At 45.6% G+C, this 17,735-nt stretch overlaps 1 protein-coding gene across 8 annotated transcripts in view; it reads left to right on the top strand.

Moving 5' to 3' along the window:
* Positions 1-17,735, top strand: part of rapgef6 (Rap guanine nucleotide exchange factor (GEF) 6) — a 194,466-nt gene that overhangs the window by 168,620 nt on the left and 8,111 nt on the right. For 7 of the 8 annotated variants that reach the window (XM_082974748.1, XM_082974746.1, XM_082974745.1 and 4 more), the window contains 6 exons: positions 7,143-7,166; positions 7,877-8,097; positions 8,895-9,071; positions 14,725-15,003; positions 15,193-15,318; positions 16,553-16,775. In XM_082974748.1, the coding sequence (XP_082830874.1) occupies positions 7,143-7,166; positions 7,877-8,097; positions 8,895-9,071; positions 14,725-15,003; positions 15,193-15,318; positions 16,553-16,775 (1,050 nt within the window). The remainder of the gene's footprint in view (positions 1-7,142; positions 7,167-7,876; positions 8,098-8,894; positions 9,072-14,724; positions 15,004-15,192; positions 15,319-16,552; positions 16,776-17,735) is intronic. The other variant, XM_082974747.1, reaches the window with a different exon arrangement.

The following is a 17,735-nucleotide window of genomic DNA, read 5'->3' as shown; positions in this document are numbered from 1 at the left end:
AAAAGCGATTACTCACCTCGAACTGAACAAAGATTTTTGCTTTAACTTCTTGGGGCTATGTGGGACGCTAGCGTGCCACCCGTGGTGCACCCTATCAACAGCAGGTGCATTTCAAGAGCGGCAAATTTGAAACCAAATAAATGTCAAAATTCAAATTTTTCAAACATACAACTATCTTACACCCTTTGAAAGATAAACATCTCCTTAATCTAACCACGTTGTCCGATTTCAAAAAGGTTTTACGGCGAAAGCATAAAGTTAGATTATGTTAGGAGAGTACATTGACAATAGCTGTGTGTAATGTTTTGTCAATTCAAAGACAGGGTCACCAAAACCATAAAACCAGCTAAAATGATGCACTAACCTTTTACAATCTCCATCAGATGACACTCCTAGGACATTATGTTAGACAATGCATGCATTTTTAGTTCTATCAAGTTCATATTTATATCCAAAAACAGCGTTTTACTATGGCATTGATGTTGAGGAAATCGTTTCCCTCCAATAACCGGCAGTCAAGTCAGCACCACAAATTAAATAATTAAAATTAGAAAACATTGGTAAAATATTATATTGTCATTTAAAGAATTATAGATTTACATCTCTTGAACGCAATCAACTTGCCAGATTTAAAAATAACCTTACTGGGAAATCACACTTTGCAATAATCTGAGCACTGCGCCCAGAAAAATATGCTTTGCTATACAGACAAAGGGCCATGTTGGAGAGATCTAAAATCGAAAATACTATGTAAATAATCCATTACCTTTGATTCTCTTCATCAGATGTCACTTCCAGGAATCCCAGGTCCATAACGAATGTAGTTTTGTTCAAAAAAGCTCATCATTTATATCCAAAAAGCTCTGTGTTGTTAGCACATGATCTAAGCCAGCCGGACTTCTCGTCATGAACGAGGGGGAAAAATATATTTACGTTCGTTCAAACATGTCAAACGTTGTATAGCATAAATCATTAGTGCCTTTTTTAACCAGAACATGAATAATATTCAAGGTGGACGAATGCATTCTCTTTTATAACGTATTGGAACGAGGGTACCCAACATGAACTCGAGCGCCAGAGTCTAATCGGCCATCACCGTTCCATGGCTCTTGTTCGGTCAGATCTCACAGTAAAAGACTCAAAACACTTTGTAAAGGCTGGTGACATCTAGTGGAAGCAATAGGAAGTGCCAAAACATTAATCAACCCCTGTGTGTTTCAATGGCATAGGCTTAAAGGTAATTCAACACATCAGGTATCCACTTCCTGTCAGAAAATGTCTCAGGGTTTTGCCTGCCAAATGAGTTCTGTTATACTCACAGACACCATTCAAACAGTTTTAGAAACTTTAGGGTGTTTTCTATCCATATATAATAAGTATATGCATATTCTAGTTACTGGGTAGGATTAGTAACCAGATTAAATCGGGTACGTTTTTTTATCCAGCCGTGAAAATACTGCCCCCTAGCCCCAACAGGTTAACGAGTCCGACGCGAAGGATATACTGCTTTCTCTGAAACGGGCCCATATCCCCATCATTTGCGTGAAGAAAAGACAGAGAAAAAGGGGGCGGAGGTCGTGCTGCCTTCTGAGAATTCGTAGGCAAGTGACAAAACCTCCACTGCCATCCATTCTATTGGCCATCGTGCAATCATTGGAAAACAAATGGATGATATACGATCAAGACTATTCTACCAACGGGACATTAAAACTATCGTGGCTGAACGACGACATGGATAATAAGGAGCTGGCGGGATTTTCCATCCATCGGCAGGACAGAGAAGCTACGTCTGGTAAGACGAGGGGTGGGGGCGTGTATTTGTCAATAACAGCTGGTGCGCGATGTCTAATATTAAAGAAGTCTTGAGGTATTGCTCGTCTGAGGTAGAGTACCTTATAAGCTGTAGACCACACTATCTACCAAGAGTTCTCATCTATATCATTCGTTGCCATCTATTTACCACCACCACACTGATGCTGGCACTAAGACCGCACTCAACCAGCTGTATAAGTCCATAAGTAAAAAAGAAAATGCTCATCTAGAAGCGGCACTCCTAGTGGCCGGGGACTTTAATGCAGGCAAACTTAAATCCGTTTTACCTAATTTCTACCAGCATGTCACGTGCAACCAGAGGGGTAAACAAACTAGATCACCTTTACTCCACACACAGAGACTCATACAAAGCTCTCCCTCGCCCTCCATTTGGCAAATCTGGCCATAATTCTATCCTCCTCATTCCTGCTTACAAGCAAAAACTAAAGCAGGAAGTACTAGTGACTCACTCAATACGGAGGTGGTCCGATGACGCGGATGCTAAGCTGCAGGACTGTTTTGCTAGCACAGACTGGAATATGTTCCAGGATTCATCCAATGGCATTGAGGAGTATACCACCTCAGTCATCGACTTCGTAAGTGCAATAAGTGCATCGACGATGTCGTCCCCACAGTCACCATACAAACATATCCCAACCAGAAGCCATGGATTACAGGCAACATCCGCATCGAGCTAAAAGGCTAGAGCAGCCGCTTTCAAGGAGCGGGACACTAATCCGGATGCTTAAAAGAAATCCCGCTATGCCCTCAAGACGAACCATCAAACAGACAAAGCGTCAATACAGGATTAAGATTGAATCCTACTACACCAGCTCTGACACTCGTCGGATGTGGCAGGGCTTGAAAACTATTACGGACTACAAAGGGAAACCCAATCGCGAGCTGCCCAGTGACGTAGCCTACCAGATGAGCTAAATGCCTTTTTATGATCGCTTCAAGGGAAGCAACACTGAAGCATGCATGAGAGCACCAGCTGTTCCGGACAACTGTGTGATAACGCTCTCGGTAGCCGATGTGAGCAAGAACATTAAACAGGTCAACATTCACAAAGCCGCGGGGCCAGACAGATTACCAGGATGTGTACTCGAAGCATGTGCAGACCAACTGGCAAGTGTCTTCACTGACATTTCCAACCTCTCCCTGACCGAGTCTGTAATACCTACATGTTTCAAGCAGACCGTCATAGTCCCTGTGCCCAAGGAAGCAAATGTAACCTGCCTAAATAATTGCCACCTCGTAGCACTCCGGTCGCTAGCCATGAAGTGCTTTGAAAGGCTGGTCATGGCTTACAACAGCATTATCCCAGATACCCTAGACCCACTCCAATTCACATACCGCCACAACAGATCCACAAATGATGCAAACTCTATCACACTCCACACTACCCTTTCCCACCTGGACAAAAGGAACACCTGTGTGAGAATGCTGTTCATTGACTACAGCGCAGCGTTCAACACAGTAGTGCTCACAGAACTCATCACTATGCTAAGGTCCCTGGGACTAAACATCTCCCTATGCTACTGGATCCTGGACTTCCTGACAGGCCGCCCCCAGCGGGTAAGGGTAGGCAACAACATGTCTGCCACGCTGATCCTCAACACTGGGGCCCATCAGGGGTGCGTGCTTAGTGTTCACTGTTCACCCATGACTGCATGGCCATGCACGACTCCAACATCATCATTAAGTTTGCTGACGACACAACAGTGATAGTCCTGATTTACCAACAACGATGAGACCGCCTATAGGGGGGAAGTCAGAGACCTGGCAGTGTGGTGCCAGGACAACAACCTCTCCCACAATGTGAGCAAGACAAAGGAGCTGATCGTGGACTGCAGGAAAAGGTGGGCTGAACAGGCCCTCATTAACATCGACGGGGCTGTAGTGGAGCAGGTTGAGAGTTTCAAGTTCCTTGGTGTCCATATCAACAACGAACTATCATGGTCCAAACACACCAAGACAGTCGTGAAGAGGGCATGACAAAACCTTTTCCCCCTCAGGAGACTGAAAAGATTTTGCATGGGTCCCTAGATCCTCAAAAGGTTCTACAGCTGCACCATCAAGAGTATCCTGACCGGTTGCATCACCGCCTGGTATGGCAACTTCTCGGCATCTGACCGTAAGGCGCTACAGAGGGTAGTGTGTACATCACTGGGGCCAAGCTTCCTGACATCCAGGACCAACAGTTGAAGTCGGAAGTTTACATACACTTAGGTTGGAGTCATTAAAACTCGTTTTTCAACCACTCCACAAATGTCTTGTTAACAAACTGTTTTGGCAAGTCAGTTGGGACATCTGCTAATTTTTCCAACAATTGTTTACAGACAGATTATTTCACTTATAATTCACTGTATCACAATTCCAGTGGGTCAGAAGTTTACATACACGAAGTTGACTGTGCCTTTAAACAACTTGGAAAATTCCCGAAAATTATGTCATGGCTTTAGAAGCTTCTGTTAGGTTAATTTACATAATTTGAGTCAATTGGAGGTATACATGTGGATGTATTTCAAGGCCTACCTTCAAACTCAGTGCCTCTTTGCTTGACATCATGGGAAAATCTAGAGAAATCAGCCAAGACCTCCACAAGTCTGGTTCATCCTTGGGAGCAATTTCCAAACGCCTGAAGGTACCACGTTCATCTGTACAAACAATAGTACGCAAGTATAAACACCATGGGACCACTCAGCCATCATACTGCTCAGGAAGGAGACGCGTTCTGTCTCCTAGAGATGAATGTACTTTGGTGCGAAAAGTGCAAATCAATCCCAGAACAACCGCAAAGGACCTTGTGAAGATGCTGGAAGAAACAAGTACAAAAGTACCTATATCCACAGTAAAACGAGTCCTATATCGACATAACCTGAAAGGCCGCTCAGCAAGGAAGAAGCCACTGCTCCAAAACCGCCATAAATAAGCCAGACTACAGCTGGACATGAATGACAAAGATCGTACTTTTTGGAAAAATGTACTCTGGTCTGATGAAACAAAAATAGAACTGTTTGGCCATAATGAACATCGTTATGTTTGGAGGAAAAAGGGTGCTTGCAAGCCGAAGAACACCATCCCAACCGTGAAGCACGGGGTGGCAGCATCATGTTGTGGGGGTGCTTTGCTGCAGGAGGGACTGGTGCACTTCACAAAATAGATGGTATCATGAGGTAGGAAAATTATGTGGATATATTGAAGCAACATCTCAGGACATCAGTCAGGAAGTTAAAGCTTGGTCGCAAATGGGTCTTCCAAATGGACAATGACCCCAAGCATACTTCCAAAGTTGTGGCAAAATGGCTTAAGGACAACAAAGTCAAGTTATTAGAGTGGCCAATACCCTGGCCCTGACCTCAATCCTATTGAAAATTTGTGGGCAGAACTGAAAGCATGTGCGAGCAAGGAGGCCTACAAACTTCACTCAGTTACACCAGCTCTGTCAGGAGGAATGGGCCAAAATTCACCCAACTTATTGTGGGAAACTTGTGGAAGGCTACCCAAAACGATTGACCCGAGTTAAACAATTTAAAGGCAATGCTACCAAATGCTAATTGACTGTATGTGAACTTCTGACCCACTGGGAATTTGATGAAAGAAATAAAAGCTGAAATAAATCGTTCTCTACTGTTATTCTTACATTTCACATTCTTAAAATAAAGTGGTGATCCTAACTGACCTAAGACAGGGAATTTTAACTAGGATTAAATGTCAGGAATTGTGAAAAACAGAGTTTAAATGTATTTGGCTAAGGTGTATGTAAACTTCCGACTTCAACTGTATATAGTAGGCGGTGTCAGAGGAAAGCCCCAAAAATTGTCAAAGATTCCAGTCATAGACTGTTCTCACTGCTGCCGCACTTTACCCCTACCTGCATGTACAAATTACCTCAACTAACCTGTACCCCCGCACATTGACTCCGTGCCCGTACCTGCTATATATTGCCTCGTTATTGTTATTTTATTGTTACTTTTTATTATTTTTTACTTTAGTTTATTTGGTAAATATATCATCTCTTTCTTGAACTGCATTGTTGGTTAAGGGCTTGTAAGTAAGCATTTCACGGTAAGGTCTGCACCTGTTGTTTTCACTGCTCCCTCCACACCAAGCAGCACCACTGTTCCCTTCAGGCTTCCTCCACACCAAGCAGCACCACTGTTCCCTTCAGGCTTCCTCCACACCAAGCAGCATCACTGCTCCCTCCACACCAAGCAGCACCACTGTTCCCTTCAGGCTTCCTCCACACCAAGCAGCATCACTGCTCCCTCCACACCAAGCAGCACCACTGCTTCCTCCACACCAAGCAGCACCACTGCTCCCTTCAGACTCCCTCCACACCAAGCAGCACCACTGCTCCCTTCAGGCTCCCTCCACACCAAGCAGCACCACTGCTCCCTTCAGGCTCCCTCCACACCAAGCAGCACCACTGCTCCCTTCAGGCTCCCTCCACACCAAGCAGCACCACTGCTCCCTTCAGGCTCCCTAAACACCAAGCAGCACCACTGTTCCCTTCAGGCTTCCTCCACACCAAGCAGCATCACTGCTCCCTCCACACCAAGCAGCACCACTGTTCCCTTCAGGCTTCCTCCACACCAAGCAGCATCACTGCTCCCTCCACACCAAGCAGCACCACTGTTCCCTTCAGGCTTCCTCCACACCAAGCAGCATCACTGCTCCCTCCACACCAAGCAGCACCACTGCTTCCTCCACACCAAGCAGCACCACTGCTCCCTTCAGGCTCCCTCCACACCAAGCAGCACCACTGCGCTCCCTTCAGGCTCCCTCCACACCAAGCAGCACCACTGCTCCCTTCAGGCTCCCTCCACACCAAGCAGCACCACTGCTTCCTCCACACCAAGCAGCACCACTGCTCCCTTCAGGCTTCCTCCACACCAAGCAGCACCACTGCTCCCTTCAGGCTCCCTCCACACCAAGCAGCACCGGTGTTCCCCTAAACATTCACTCTCAAAACAGAAATGATCAACACACCCTTCTCTCCCATGTCTCACTGCTGCTGTAGATGATGTAACAACAGAAGGTGGATTCAATGAGTTATACCTTTAGTAGAACTATTTAAACAGATACTGACTTTAGTTAAAGCACACAATCCTCCACCACATTTCATTTCACACACACACACACACACACACACACACACACACACACACACACACACACACACACACACACACACACACACACAGTTGATATAGGGACTCGGGAGAGATTCTGTGTGTCCCCATCCTCGGCCACCTCCTTCAGTGGTGGCGGTGCCTCTGATCTTCCTTGACTACTGTTTCAATGTCATTGGGTCTTGCTTGCAGGAAGAAGAGGTGGAAGAGTTTAGGGTAAGTCCCCTGGTAATAGTCCAGCCACCATGCATCCCCCCCCAGTCGCCAGTGCCCTCCCAAACCGCATGCCCCTTTCGTGTGTCGATCGGTCCCTAACCATTTCATTCGCCAATCCATCCTATCCAAAAGATCACCATTGGATCAGACGAGTCTGTTTTGCATTGTGTGTGCATCCTGCCATTTTACCCAGATTAATTTAATGTTCTAACCATTTTTGACTGTCAAAGAGAATGTTATGTTTCATTTACCCATTTGTTTTAGCATGGTGCATCAGCGAGGGGCATCCTTGTTGCATGGTTGTGTTAGAACCTGCTATGCTCCAATGCACTGTATTCAGAATCATGTTAAGTGACCTTCCCATCAAAGTGCTCTCTGAATGTCCTGAGCGTGTGTTACAGTGACAGTTTGACAGGAAGGTAATAGTTTTGAGAGACTGCATGATCATAACCTGTAGAGCATGTCTGTTTGGTGTCTCCCTCTCTGTTTTAATGTCTCCACTGAAGTCCTGAATAACTGACCGGTCTCCCTCCCTGTTTAATGTCTCCACTGAAGTCCTGAATAACTGACCGGTCTCCCTCCCTGTTTAATGTCTCCACTGAAGTCCTGAATAATTGACCGGTCTCCCTCCCTGTTTAATGTCTCCCCATACTTCTCTCCCTTGCTCCCTCCATTCCTCACTCCATCCACTTCTTCTCTCCTCCATCCAGGTCTCTGAGTCAGGGCAGCACCAACTCCAACATGTTAGACGTACAGGGCGGGGCCCATAAGAAGCGTGTGCGTCGCAGCTCGCTGCTCAACGCTAAGAAGCTGTACGAGGATGCGCAGATGGCCCGTAAGGTGAAGCAGTACCTGTCCAACCTGGCGGTGGAGACGGACGAGGAGAAACATCAGACCATGTCTCTACAGTGTGAGCCTACCTACAGCACCTGTGAGTCTGAGTCAACACCGTAACTACCATTTTGGTGGCCAAATGCAACAATGTATAACACAGGGTCTATTTAATTTTGAAGAGACTCAATTCAGGAAGTGATTTGAATTGAAAATAAAAATGACATTTTGAAAATAAATATAATATCTTTAAAAAAGATCTTCATTGAGAGTTCATTGAAAATTGATGCCCTTTTTTTCAATTATTGAATTGGAACGTCAGTTTACTTCCTGAATTGACTGACTTCAATTCGAATTGACCCCAACCCTGGTATAATACTTATAATCACACCAAGTATTACAACGCCTGACAACATGGAACAAATGGGACAAATTTGACCCTGACAAATGGGATTCACTTGGAATGAAGTTTTTTTCACTTGACTGTGTCTTTATCTTGCCTTACACTGCCACCTAGTGGGCAGTATATTTCACATTCTGCATTGCCCTACTGAGAGAAGAGGAGTTACTCCTTGTTTAAAAATTAATCAATATTATTCATATTCCCACAAATTAAAATAAATACATTTAGCAAGAGGCTGTACAAATATACCCATTTCATTAATCTTACTATAAATTTGTCAGACATTTCCATTTCCTCTCTGTGACCACCTTGTTGTCTTAGCTTCCTCTTTTTCGTCTTTGTGTTTACTGTGTTTACACACTGACCCTCTGGAGTAACTGGTCAGGCCATTCATAGTGCTGATGTTTCTGTGATTACTGTCTTTCTGCACAGGAACATAATAATCTTGCAGTGCCTGGTTCCAAATGAAATATTTCTTGTTTCGATGACTACAGTGTCCAAGAACTTGAGTGAGCGACGGTACAACAAGTCGGACATGTCTCCCGTGTCGCTGCGCTCGCCGCTGCACGGGGGGAAGACCCAGAACCGCGTGTCTCAGGTGCTCCAGGTCCAGGTACCCCTCTACCCGCTACGGAAGAAGAGCACCGCCAAGGACATTCACACCGCACACAGTGAGTCACTGGAACTGTTACTATCTTCTAGGGTTGGAAATTACCCATTAACTTTCACAAGATTTCCAGAAATCCCGGTTGGAAGATCCTCTGGTTAGAAATAGCATCAGAAGATATGCTATACAATTCAAAGACAATAGAGTTTGACAACAGTACCTGTTAGTCAATGTTAAACATGTTGCATATTAGTGATTTTATAGTGAGTCAATGTTAAAGGCAATATTGTGATGTCTTGTGGGTGATTTATTTATATTCTTTAGGTGACCTTTATTTATCCCAAAAGTTCCTTTGAGGTCAGAATAACTATTTTACCAGGGAGTCATGGCTGAAATGATAATATTCTGTAGTAAAATAATGGCGTATGTACCCACTGTATGGTTTCCTCTCTAACAGTGTACAGTGGGGGGGGAAAATAATTTGATCCCCTGCTGATTTTGTATGTTTGCCCACTGACAAAGAAATTATCAGTCTATAATTTTAATGTTAGGTTTATTTGAACAGTGAGAGACAGAATAACAACAAAAATATTGAGAAAAACGCATGTCAAAAATGTTATAAATTGATTTGCATTTTAATGAGGGAAATAAGTATTTGACCCCCTCTCAATCAGAAAGATTTCTGGCTCCCAGGTGTCTTTTATACAGGTAACGAGCTGAGATTAGGAGCACACTCTTAAAGGGAGTGCTCCTAACCGCAGCTTGTTACCTGTATAAAAGACACCTGTCCACAGAAGCAATCAATCAATCAGATTCCAAACACTCTACCATGGCAAAGACCAAAGAGCTCTCCAAGGATGTTAGGGACAAGATTGTACACCTACACAAGGCTAGAATGGGCTACAAGACCATCGCCAAGCAGCTTGGTGAGAAGGTGACAACATTTGGTATGATTATTCGCAAATGGAAGAAACACAAAACAACTGTCAATATCCCTCGGCCTGGGGCTCCATGCAAGATCTCACCTCGTGGAGTTGCAATGATCATGAGAACGGTGAGGAATCAGCCCAGAACTACACGGGAGGATCTTGTCAATGATCTCAAGGCAGCTGGGACCATAGTCACCAAGAAAACAATTGGTAACACACTACGCCGTGAAGGACTGAAATCCTGCAGCGCCCGCAAGGTCCCCCTGCTGAAGAATACATATACATGCCCGTCTGAAGTTTGCCAATGAACATCTGAATGATTCAGAGGACAACTGGTGAAAGTGTTGCGGTCAGATGAGACCAAAATGGAGCTCTTTGGCATCAGCTCAACTCGCCGTGTTTGGAGGAGGAGGAATGCTGCCTATGACCCCAAGAACACCATCTCCACCGTCAAACATGATGCTTTGGGGGTGTTTTTCTGCTAAGGGGACAGGACAACTTCACCGCATCATTTGACGGGACCATGTACTGTCAAATCTTGGGTGAGAACCTCCTTCTCTCAGCCAGGGCATTGAAAATGGGTCGTGGATGGGTATTCCAGCATGACAATGACCCAAAACACACGGCCAAGGCAACAAAGAAGAAGCACATTAAGGTCCTGGAGTGTCCTAGCCAGTCTCCAGACCTTAATCCCATAGAAAATCTGTGGAGGGAGCTGAAGGTTCGAGTTGCGAAACGTCAGCCTCGAAACCTTAATGACTTGGAGAAGATCTGCAAAGAGGAGTGGGACAAAATCCCTCCTGAGATGTGTGCAAACCTGGTGGCCAACTACAAGAAACGTCTGACCTCTGTGATTGCCAACAAGGGTTTTGCCACCAAGTACTAAGTCATGTTTTGCAGAGGGGTCAAATACTTATTTCCGTCATTAAAATGCAAATCATTTTATAACATTTTTGACATGCGTTTTTCTGGATTTTTTTGTTGTTATTCTGTCTCTCACTGTTCAAATAAACCTACCATTAAAATTATAGACTGATCATTTCTTTGTAAGTGGGCAAACGTACAAAATCAGCAGGGGATCAAATACTTTTTTCCCCCACTGTATGTCCCTGTCTGTCCCAGACTCGTAACAGTAGACAGTGCATTCGGAAAGTATTCAGACCCCTTGACTTTTTCTACATTTTGTTACGTTACAGCCTTATTCTAAAATAGATTACATTCTTTTTTCTGCTCATCTTCGCACAATACCCCATAATGACATAGCAAAAACTGTTTTTTAGAAAATGTTTCCACATTTATTACAAATAAATTACATCAATTACATTACCTTATTTAGATAAAAATTCAGACCCTTTGCTATGAGACTCGACATTGAGCTCAGGTGCATCCTGTTTCCATTGATCATCCTTGAGATGTTTCTACAATTGGAGTGGTAAATTCAATTGATTGTAAACTTTCAAAATAAAGGAAGTCGCATGCTCCATGTATAATCTCCCAGCAATTTAATGGGTATTTACCAACGTTTCAGCATCACTGTGCCTTCCTCAGGGTGCCAGAGGAAGGCACAGAGGAAGGCACAGTGATGCCGAAATGTTGGTAAAAACCCATTAAATTGCTGGGAGTTTATACATGGAGCATGCGACTTTCTTTATTTTGATAGTTTCTAGTTTATTCGCCGTTAGTCAGCACCTCCACACAACTATTATTCTGGGTGTGCGCCAGCTCATGTTTTTTTTTTATTCAATTGATTGGACATGATTTGGAAAGGCACACACCTGTCTATATAAGGTCCCACAGTTGACAGTGCATGTCAGAGCAAAAACCAAGCCATGAGGTCAAAGGAATTGTGAGAGACAAGATTGTGTCGAGAGATAGATCTGGGGAAAGGTACCAAAACATTTCTGCAGCATTGAAGGTCCCAAAGAACACAGTGGCCTCCATCATTCTTAAATGGAAGAAGTTTGGAACCATTAAGACTCTTCCTAGAGCTAGCTGCCCGGCCAAACTGAGCAATCAGGGTGAAGGGCCTTGGTCAGGGAGGTGACCAAGAACCCGATGGTCACTCTGACAGAGCTCTAGAGTTCCTCTGTGGAGATGGTTGTCCTTCTGGAAGGTTCTCCCATCTCTACAGCACTCCACCAAGCAGGCCTTTATGGTAGAGGCCAGACAGAAACCACTCCTCAGTAAAAGGCACATGACAGCCCGCTTGGAGTTTGCCAATAGTCACCTAAAGGACTCTCAGACCATGGGAAACAAGATTCTCTGGTCTGATGAAACCAAGATTGAACTCTTTGGCCTGAATGCTAAGCATTACGTCTGGAGGAAACCTGGCACCATCCCTACGGTGAAGGATGGTGGTGGCAGCATCAGGCTGTGGGGATGTTTTTCAGCAGCAGGGACTGGGAGACTAGTCCGGATTGAGGGGAAATATGAACGGAGCAAAGTACAGAGAGATCCTTGACAAAACCTGCTCCAGAGCGCTCAGGACCTCAGACTGGGGCGAAGGTTCACCTTCCAACAGGACAACGACCCTATGCACAAAGCCAAGACAACGCAGAAGTGACTTCGGGACAAGTCTCGGAATGTCCCTGAGTGGCCCAGCCGGAGCCCGGACTTGAACCCGATCGAACATCTCTGGAGAAACCTGAAAATAGCTGTGCAGCGATGCTCCCCATCCAACCTGACAGAGCTTGAGAGGATCTGCATAGAAGAATGTGCAACTCCCCAAATAAAGTGTGTAGCTTCATACCCAAGAAGACTCTAGGCTGTAATCACTCCCAAAGGTGTTTCAACAAAGTATTGAGTAAAGGGTCTGAATACTTATGTAAATGTGGTATTTCTGTTTTTTTTAACCTGTTTTTGCTTTGTCATTATGGGGTGTGTGTAGATTGAGTAAAGAATACAATTTAATTCATTTTAGAATAAGGCTGTAACGTAACTGTGGAAAAAGTCAAGGGGTCTGAATATTTTCTGAATGCACTGTATCTCTCTCTCCCCCTCAGACTATAACAGTGTGTATCTCTGTCTCCCCCTCACAGACTATAACAGTGTGTATCTCTGTCTCTCCCTCCCTCACAGACTATAACAGTGTGTATCTCTCTCTCCCCCCCACAGACTACAACAGTGTTTATCTCTCTCTCTCCCCCTCACAGACTATAACAGTGTGTATCTCTGTCTCTCCCTCAGACTATAACAGTGTGTATCTCTCTCTCTCCCCCTCACAGACTATAACAGTGTGTATCTCTGTCTCTCCCTCCCTCACAGACTATAACAGTGTGTATCTCTGTCTCTCCCTCCCTCACAGACTATAACAGTGTGTATCTCTCTCTCTCCCCCACAGACTATAACAGTGTTTATCTCTCTCTCTCCCCCTCACAGACTATAACAGTGTGTATCTCTGTCTCTCCCTCCCTCCCAGACTATAACAGTGTGTATCTCTCCCTCCCTCACAGACTATAACAGTGTGTATCTCTCTCTCCCCCTCAGACTATAACAGTGTGTATCTCTCTCTCCCCCTCACAGACTATAACAGTGTGTATCTCTCTCTCCCCCTCAGACTATAACAGTGTGTATCTCTCTCTCTCCCCCTCACAGACTATAACAGTGTGTCTCTCTCTCCCTCACAGACTATAACAGTGTGTATCTCTCTCTCCCTCACAGACTATAACAGTGTGTATCTCTCTCTCCCTCACAGACTTTAACAGTGTGTATCTCTCTCTCCCCCTCAGACTATAACAGTGTGTATCTCTCTCTCTCTCCCCCTCAGACTATAACAGTGTGTATCTCTCTCTCTCCCCCTCAGACTATAACAGTGTGTATCTCTCTCTCCCCCTCACAGACTATAACAGTGTGTATCTCTGTCTCCCCCTCAGACTATAACAGTGTGTATCTCTCTCTCCCCCTCACATACTATAACAGTGTGTATCTCTGTCTCTCCCTCCCTCACAGACTATAACAGTGTGTATGTCTCTCTCCCCCTCACAGACTATAATAGTGTGTATCTCTCTCCCCCTCACAGACTATAACAGTGTTTATCACTCTCTCTCCCCCTCAGACTATAACAGTGTGTATCTCTCTCTCCCCCTCACAGACTATAACAGTGTGTATCTCTCTCTCCCCCTCAGACTATAACAGTGTGTATCTCTCTCTCCCTCACAGACTATAACAGTGTGTATCTCTCTCTCCCTCACAGACTATAACAGTGTGTATCTCTCTCTCCCCCTCACAGACTATAACAGTGTGTATCTCTCTCTCTCCCCCTCACAGACTATAACAGTGTGTATCTCTCCCTCCCTCACAGACTATAACAGTGTGTATCTCTCTCTCTCTCTCCCCCTCAGACTATAACAGTGTGTATCTCTCTCTTCCCCTCACAGACTATAACTGTGTGTATCTCTCTCTCTCCCCCTCACAGACTATAACAGTGTGTATCTCTGTCTCTCCCTCCCTCACAGACTATAACAGTGTGTATCTCTCTCTCCCCCCCACAGACTATAACAGTGTTTATCTCTCTCTCTCCCCCTCACAGACTATAACAGTGTGTATTTCTGTCTCTCCCTCAGACTATAACAGTGTGTATCTCTCTCTCTCCCCCTCACAGACTATAACAGTGTGTATCTCTGTCTCCCCCTCACAGACTATAACAGTGTGTATCTCTGTCTCTCCCTCCCTCACAGACTATAACAGTGTGTATCTCTCTCTCTCCCCCTCAGACTATAACAGTGTGTATCTCTCTCTCTCCCCCTCAGACTATAACAGTGTGTATCTCTGTCTCTCTCCCCCTCCCAGACTCCAGCTCTCCCCAGGTGATAAAGAAGCCTCCCAGCTCCCAGCTCAGCCAATCAGAGGACAGTCCCTGGATTGTGAAGAGGCCTGCTGAAGACACTGTGTCCACCGTTTCCTCCCTGCATTCCAGCCCCACCGTATCGCCACAGGGGTCCCCTCGCAAAGGTCTACACCCTGGCTACCTCACATTACCTCTCACTACAGCATCTTCTACAATCCATTCATCCATCTCACAACTCATACCCATAACTCAGAACCAAGCATACCCATTCTTCATCAAAGGTTTGTACCTCACTGCCAGTACCCTCTATATATCAGCACCTCAACCCAGCATCTCTCGCCCACAGTACATACATACACATCTTGCTGTAGTCCTGTTCCCTCATCTCATCTATCCATACTCTAATTTTGTGTGGTCTTAATCAAGCACCTCAATCATTCTCCCCGTCTCTCTCGTGTGTTTGTCTACAGTGGGTGGTGTGGCCAACCCCCAGCATAACACCAACAGCCAGATGAACCGGTCTGGCTCGTCGTCCTCTCTCACCAGCGAGGCCAGCACCAAGGCAGGCACGGCCAGCAGCCGCAGCTACGGCATAGGTGGGGCTCTCCTCCACAAGAGGTTCCTGCAGATGACCAGGCAGCACATCAGAGACGGGGAGGAAGGCAGGGACAGAGAGATGGGGGTGGAGACAGAGCAGGCAGGGCCAGGGATGATGAGCCACTCTGGGCCCCATGGAGACCCAGAAGCAGGGACCCCCACTCCCCAGGCAGAGACCTCGACAGGGCCAGAGCCTCTAACCCCCCCCAGGCCCAGACTACCAGAGTCCCCCCTGAGGAAGAGGCTGAGGGAGCTGTCCCCGTTCAGGATGCTGAGGGGGAGGAGTCAGTCTAGGGAAAGGCTGGCTGCAGTGTTAGTGGCTAAGACACCAGTTGAGGGTCCGGGGCAGACGGGGCCCTCTGAGGCCCAGGAGGGTAGCCCAGGACAGAGACAGGCTGAGCAGGTCAAAGGGCAGGCAAGGAGGTCAGCCAGCCCCAGCAGGGCCTTTCTATGGCTCTGCAGAGACCGACATAAGAGGAGAAAGACTATCTGAAAGACAGACTGAGGAAGTAGCACACTAGTCCCTCTGTAAAATAATGAACACTAAAGTTGGCTTAGAGGACAAAGGCAATCTGCTAGACTGAGGAAGTACATTCTGTGTGAAGTGAACTGAATATGTATTTTATGTGTACAGAAAGTTTTGTCATGAGGTTTCAGCAGTTCATTGAAAGATGTTGGTGAACGTTTTCCTGTATTGTATCATACATGTTAGTTATGGTTCAGTCCAAGTTGATCCACAACGAAGTGACAGAGTATGCATAATGATTTTAAAAGGCAGCTAGATTTAATATGCAGTACGATCTTGAGCTTTCAGAATTTGTTACTGAAATACTTCAACGTTAGATGTTATTTATGACATTCACAAAATAAGATAGTATAAGGTAAGGTAAGCATGTTGTGTTCAAGAGACTCTACAGGTCAACTGCAATGTGAATAGGGTGCTCCCAATTTCCACAGTTTTAATGTTGATTATTAGTTTTCTACAGATGTTATTGATGAGCATGGGAGAAACTAAAACAAAGATGATGAGATGTTTATCCTACTTATAGAACTTTTTTGTTTTTACAGGATTTCAGTTTTTGAAATAAAAGAGTTTGTTAAAGCCGGTCCTGATCGGTGTTGGACATGCTGCTGATCTGTATGTAGAGCGTCTGTAGTAGAGTCTAGGGTGTTAGACCTAGTGAAGGTTGGTAGAGGCTGTGTGTGGATGATCATCTCCTCGTTCTCCCCCAGGCTATGCCCTGATGCCTGCAGGGAAGTCAGACAACCTGTCCGACTCCAGCCACAGTGAGATCTCGTCCCGCTCCAGCATCGTCAGTAACTGCTCAGTGGACTCCATGCCTGCTGGTCCTGCAGAGGAGCGCCAAGGCATCAAGACCAGGGACACCACAGAGACCCCAGGCACCACCACGCAACTCACACATGCCAACTCTGACTGCAGCCAGCCCAGCACCAGGTAACACACGCACGTATACACACACGCACGTATACACACACACACATTAAATATACACACACGCGCACGTACACACACACACACACACACTGTAGACAAAGCAGACACCCTCCAACAACAACTGACACTAGTCAGCCCTACACCAGACACACACACACACACACACACACACACACACACACACACACACACACACACACACACACCTCGTATACCTCCTCAAAGCAAACCCCTCCAAGCTGGGTTCCAATTATGTCCTTGGCTCGTTAAAGCAGTGGACAGGAAATCATAAAAGGCTACTGTTTATCAACACCACATTTTTACTCACTCACTCCCACATTAACTGTGCTGCTCCTTTTATGCGGACAGCTTTTAATTCCAACAAGTAAACAACCCCCTTTACTGTCCCTCCAAGATGATGACTCTCTGGCATAAATATTATATACTTCTTGGTCACAATAATCTCCTTTTGTGTAATATTTTATTACCTGGGAACCTGCTGCAGTGGCGGTGGCAGTCTGTTCATTAAATATTGTTTATTTGAACTCCCAGCACACTCTGTAAAAACCATTTTAGATGAATCAAACAGTGTCTGGTTAATGGAAGGAAAGGAGTAGAGCACAACTTTGCTTTATGGTGGGTACAGTGATAAATCCTAGAGACACTGTGTGAGACTGGGAGTAGAAGCTGTTAAGAAGCCTTTTTGACCTAGACTTGATGCTACGGTACCGCTTGCCATGTTGTAGCAGAGAGAACAGTCAATGACTGGGGTGGCTGGAGTCTTTGACAATTTTTAGGGCCTTCCTCCGACACTGCCTGGTATAGAGGTCCTGGATGGCAGGAAGCTTGGCCCCAGTGATGTACTGGGCCGTACGCATTACCCTCTGTAGTATCTTGTGGACGGAGGCCGAACGGTTGCAATACCAGGTGGTGATGCAACCTGTCAGGATGCTCTCGATG

Source organism: Salmo salar, chromosome 04, assembly GCF_965601325.2.
Source record: "Salmo salar chromosome 04, fSalSal1, whole genome shotgun sequence".
Taxonomy (NCBI): Eukaryota; Metazoa; Chordata; class Actinopteri; order Salmoniformes; family Salmonidae; genus Salmo; species Salmo salar.
Note: the sequence above shows the minus strand (reverse complement) of the source record. Positions and strands in the feature narration are given on the sequence as shown.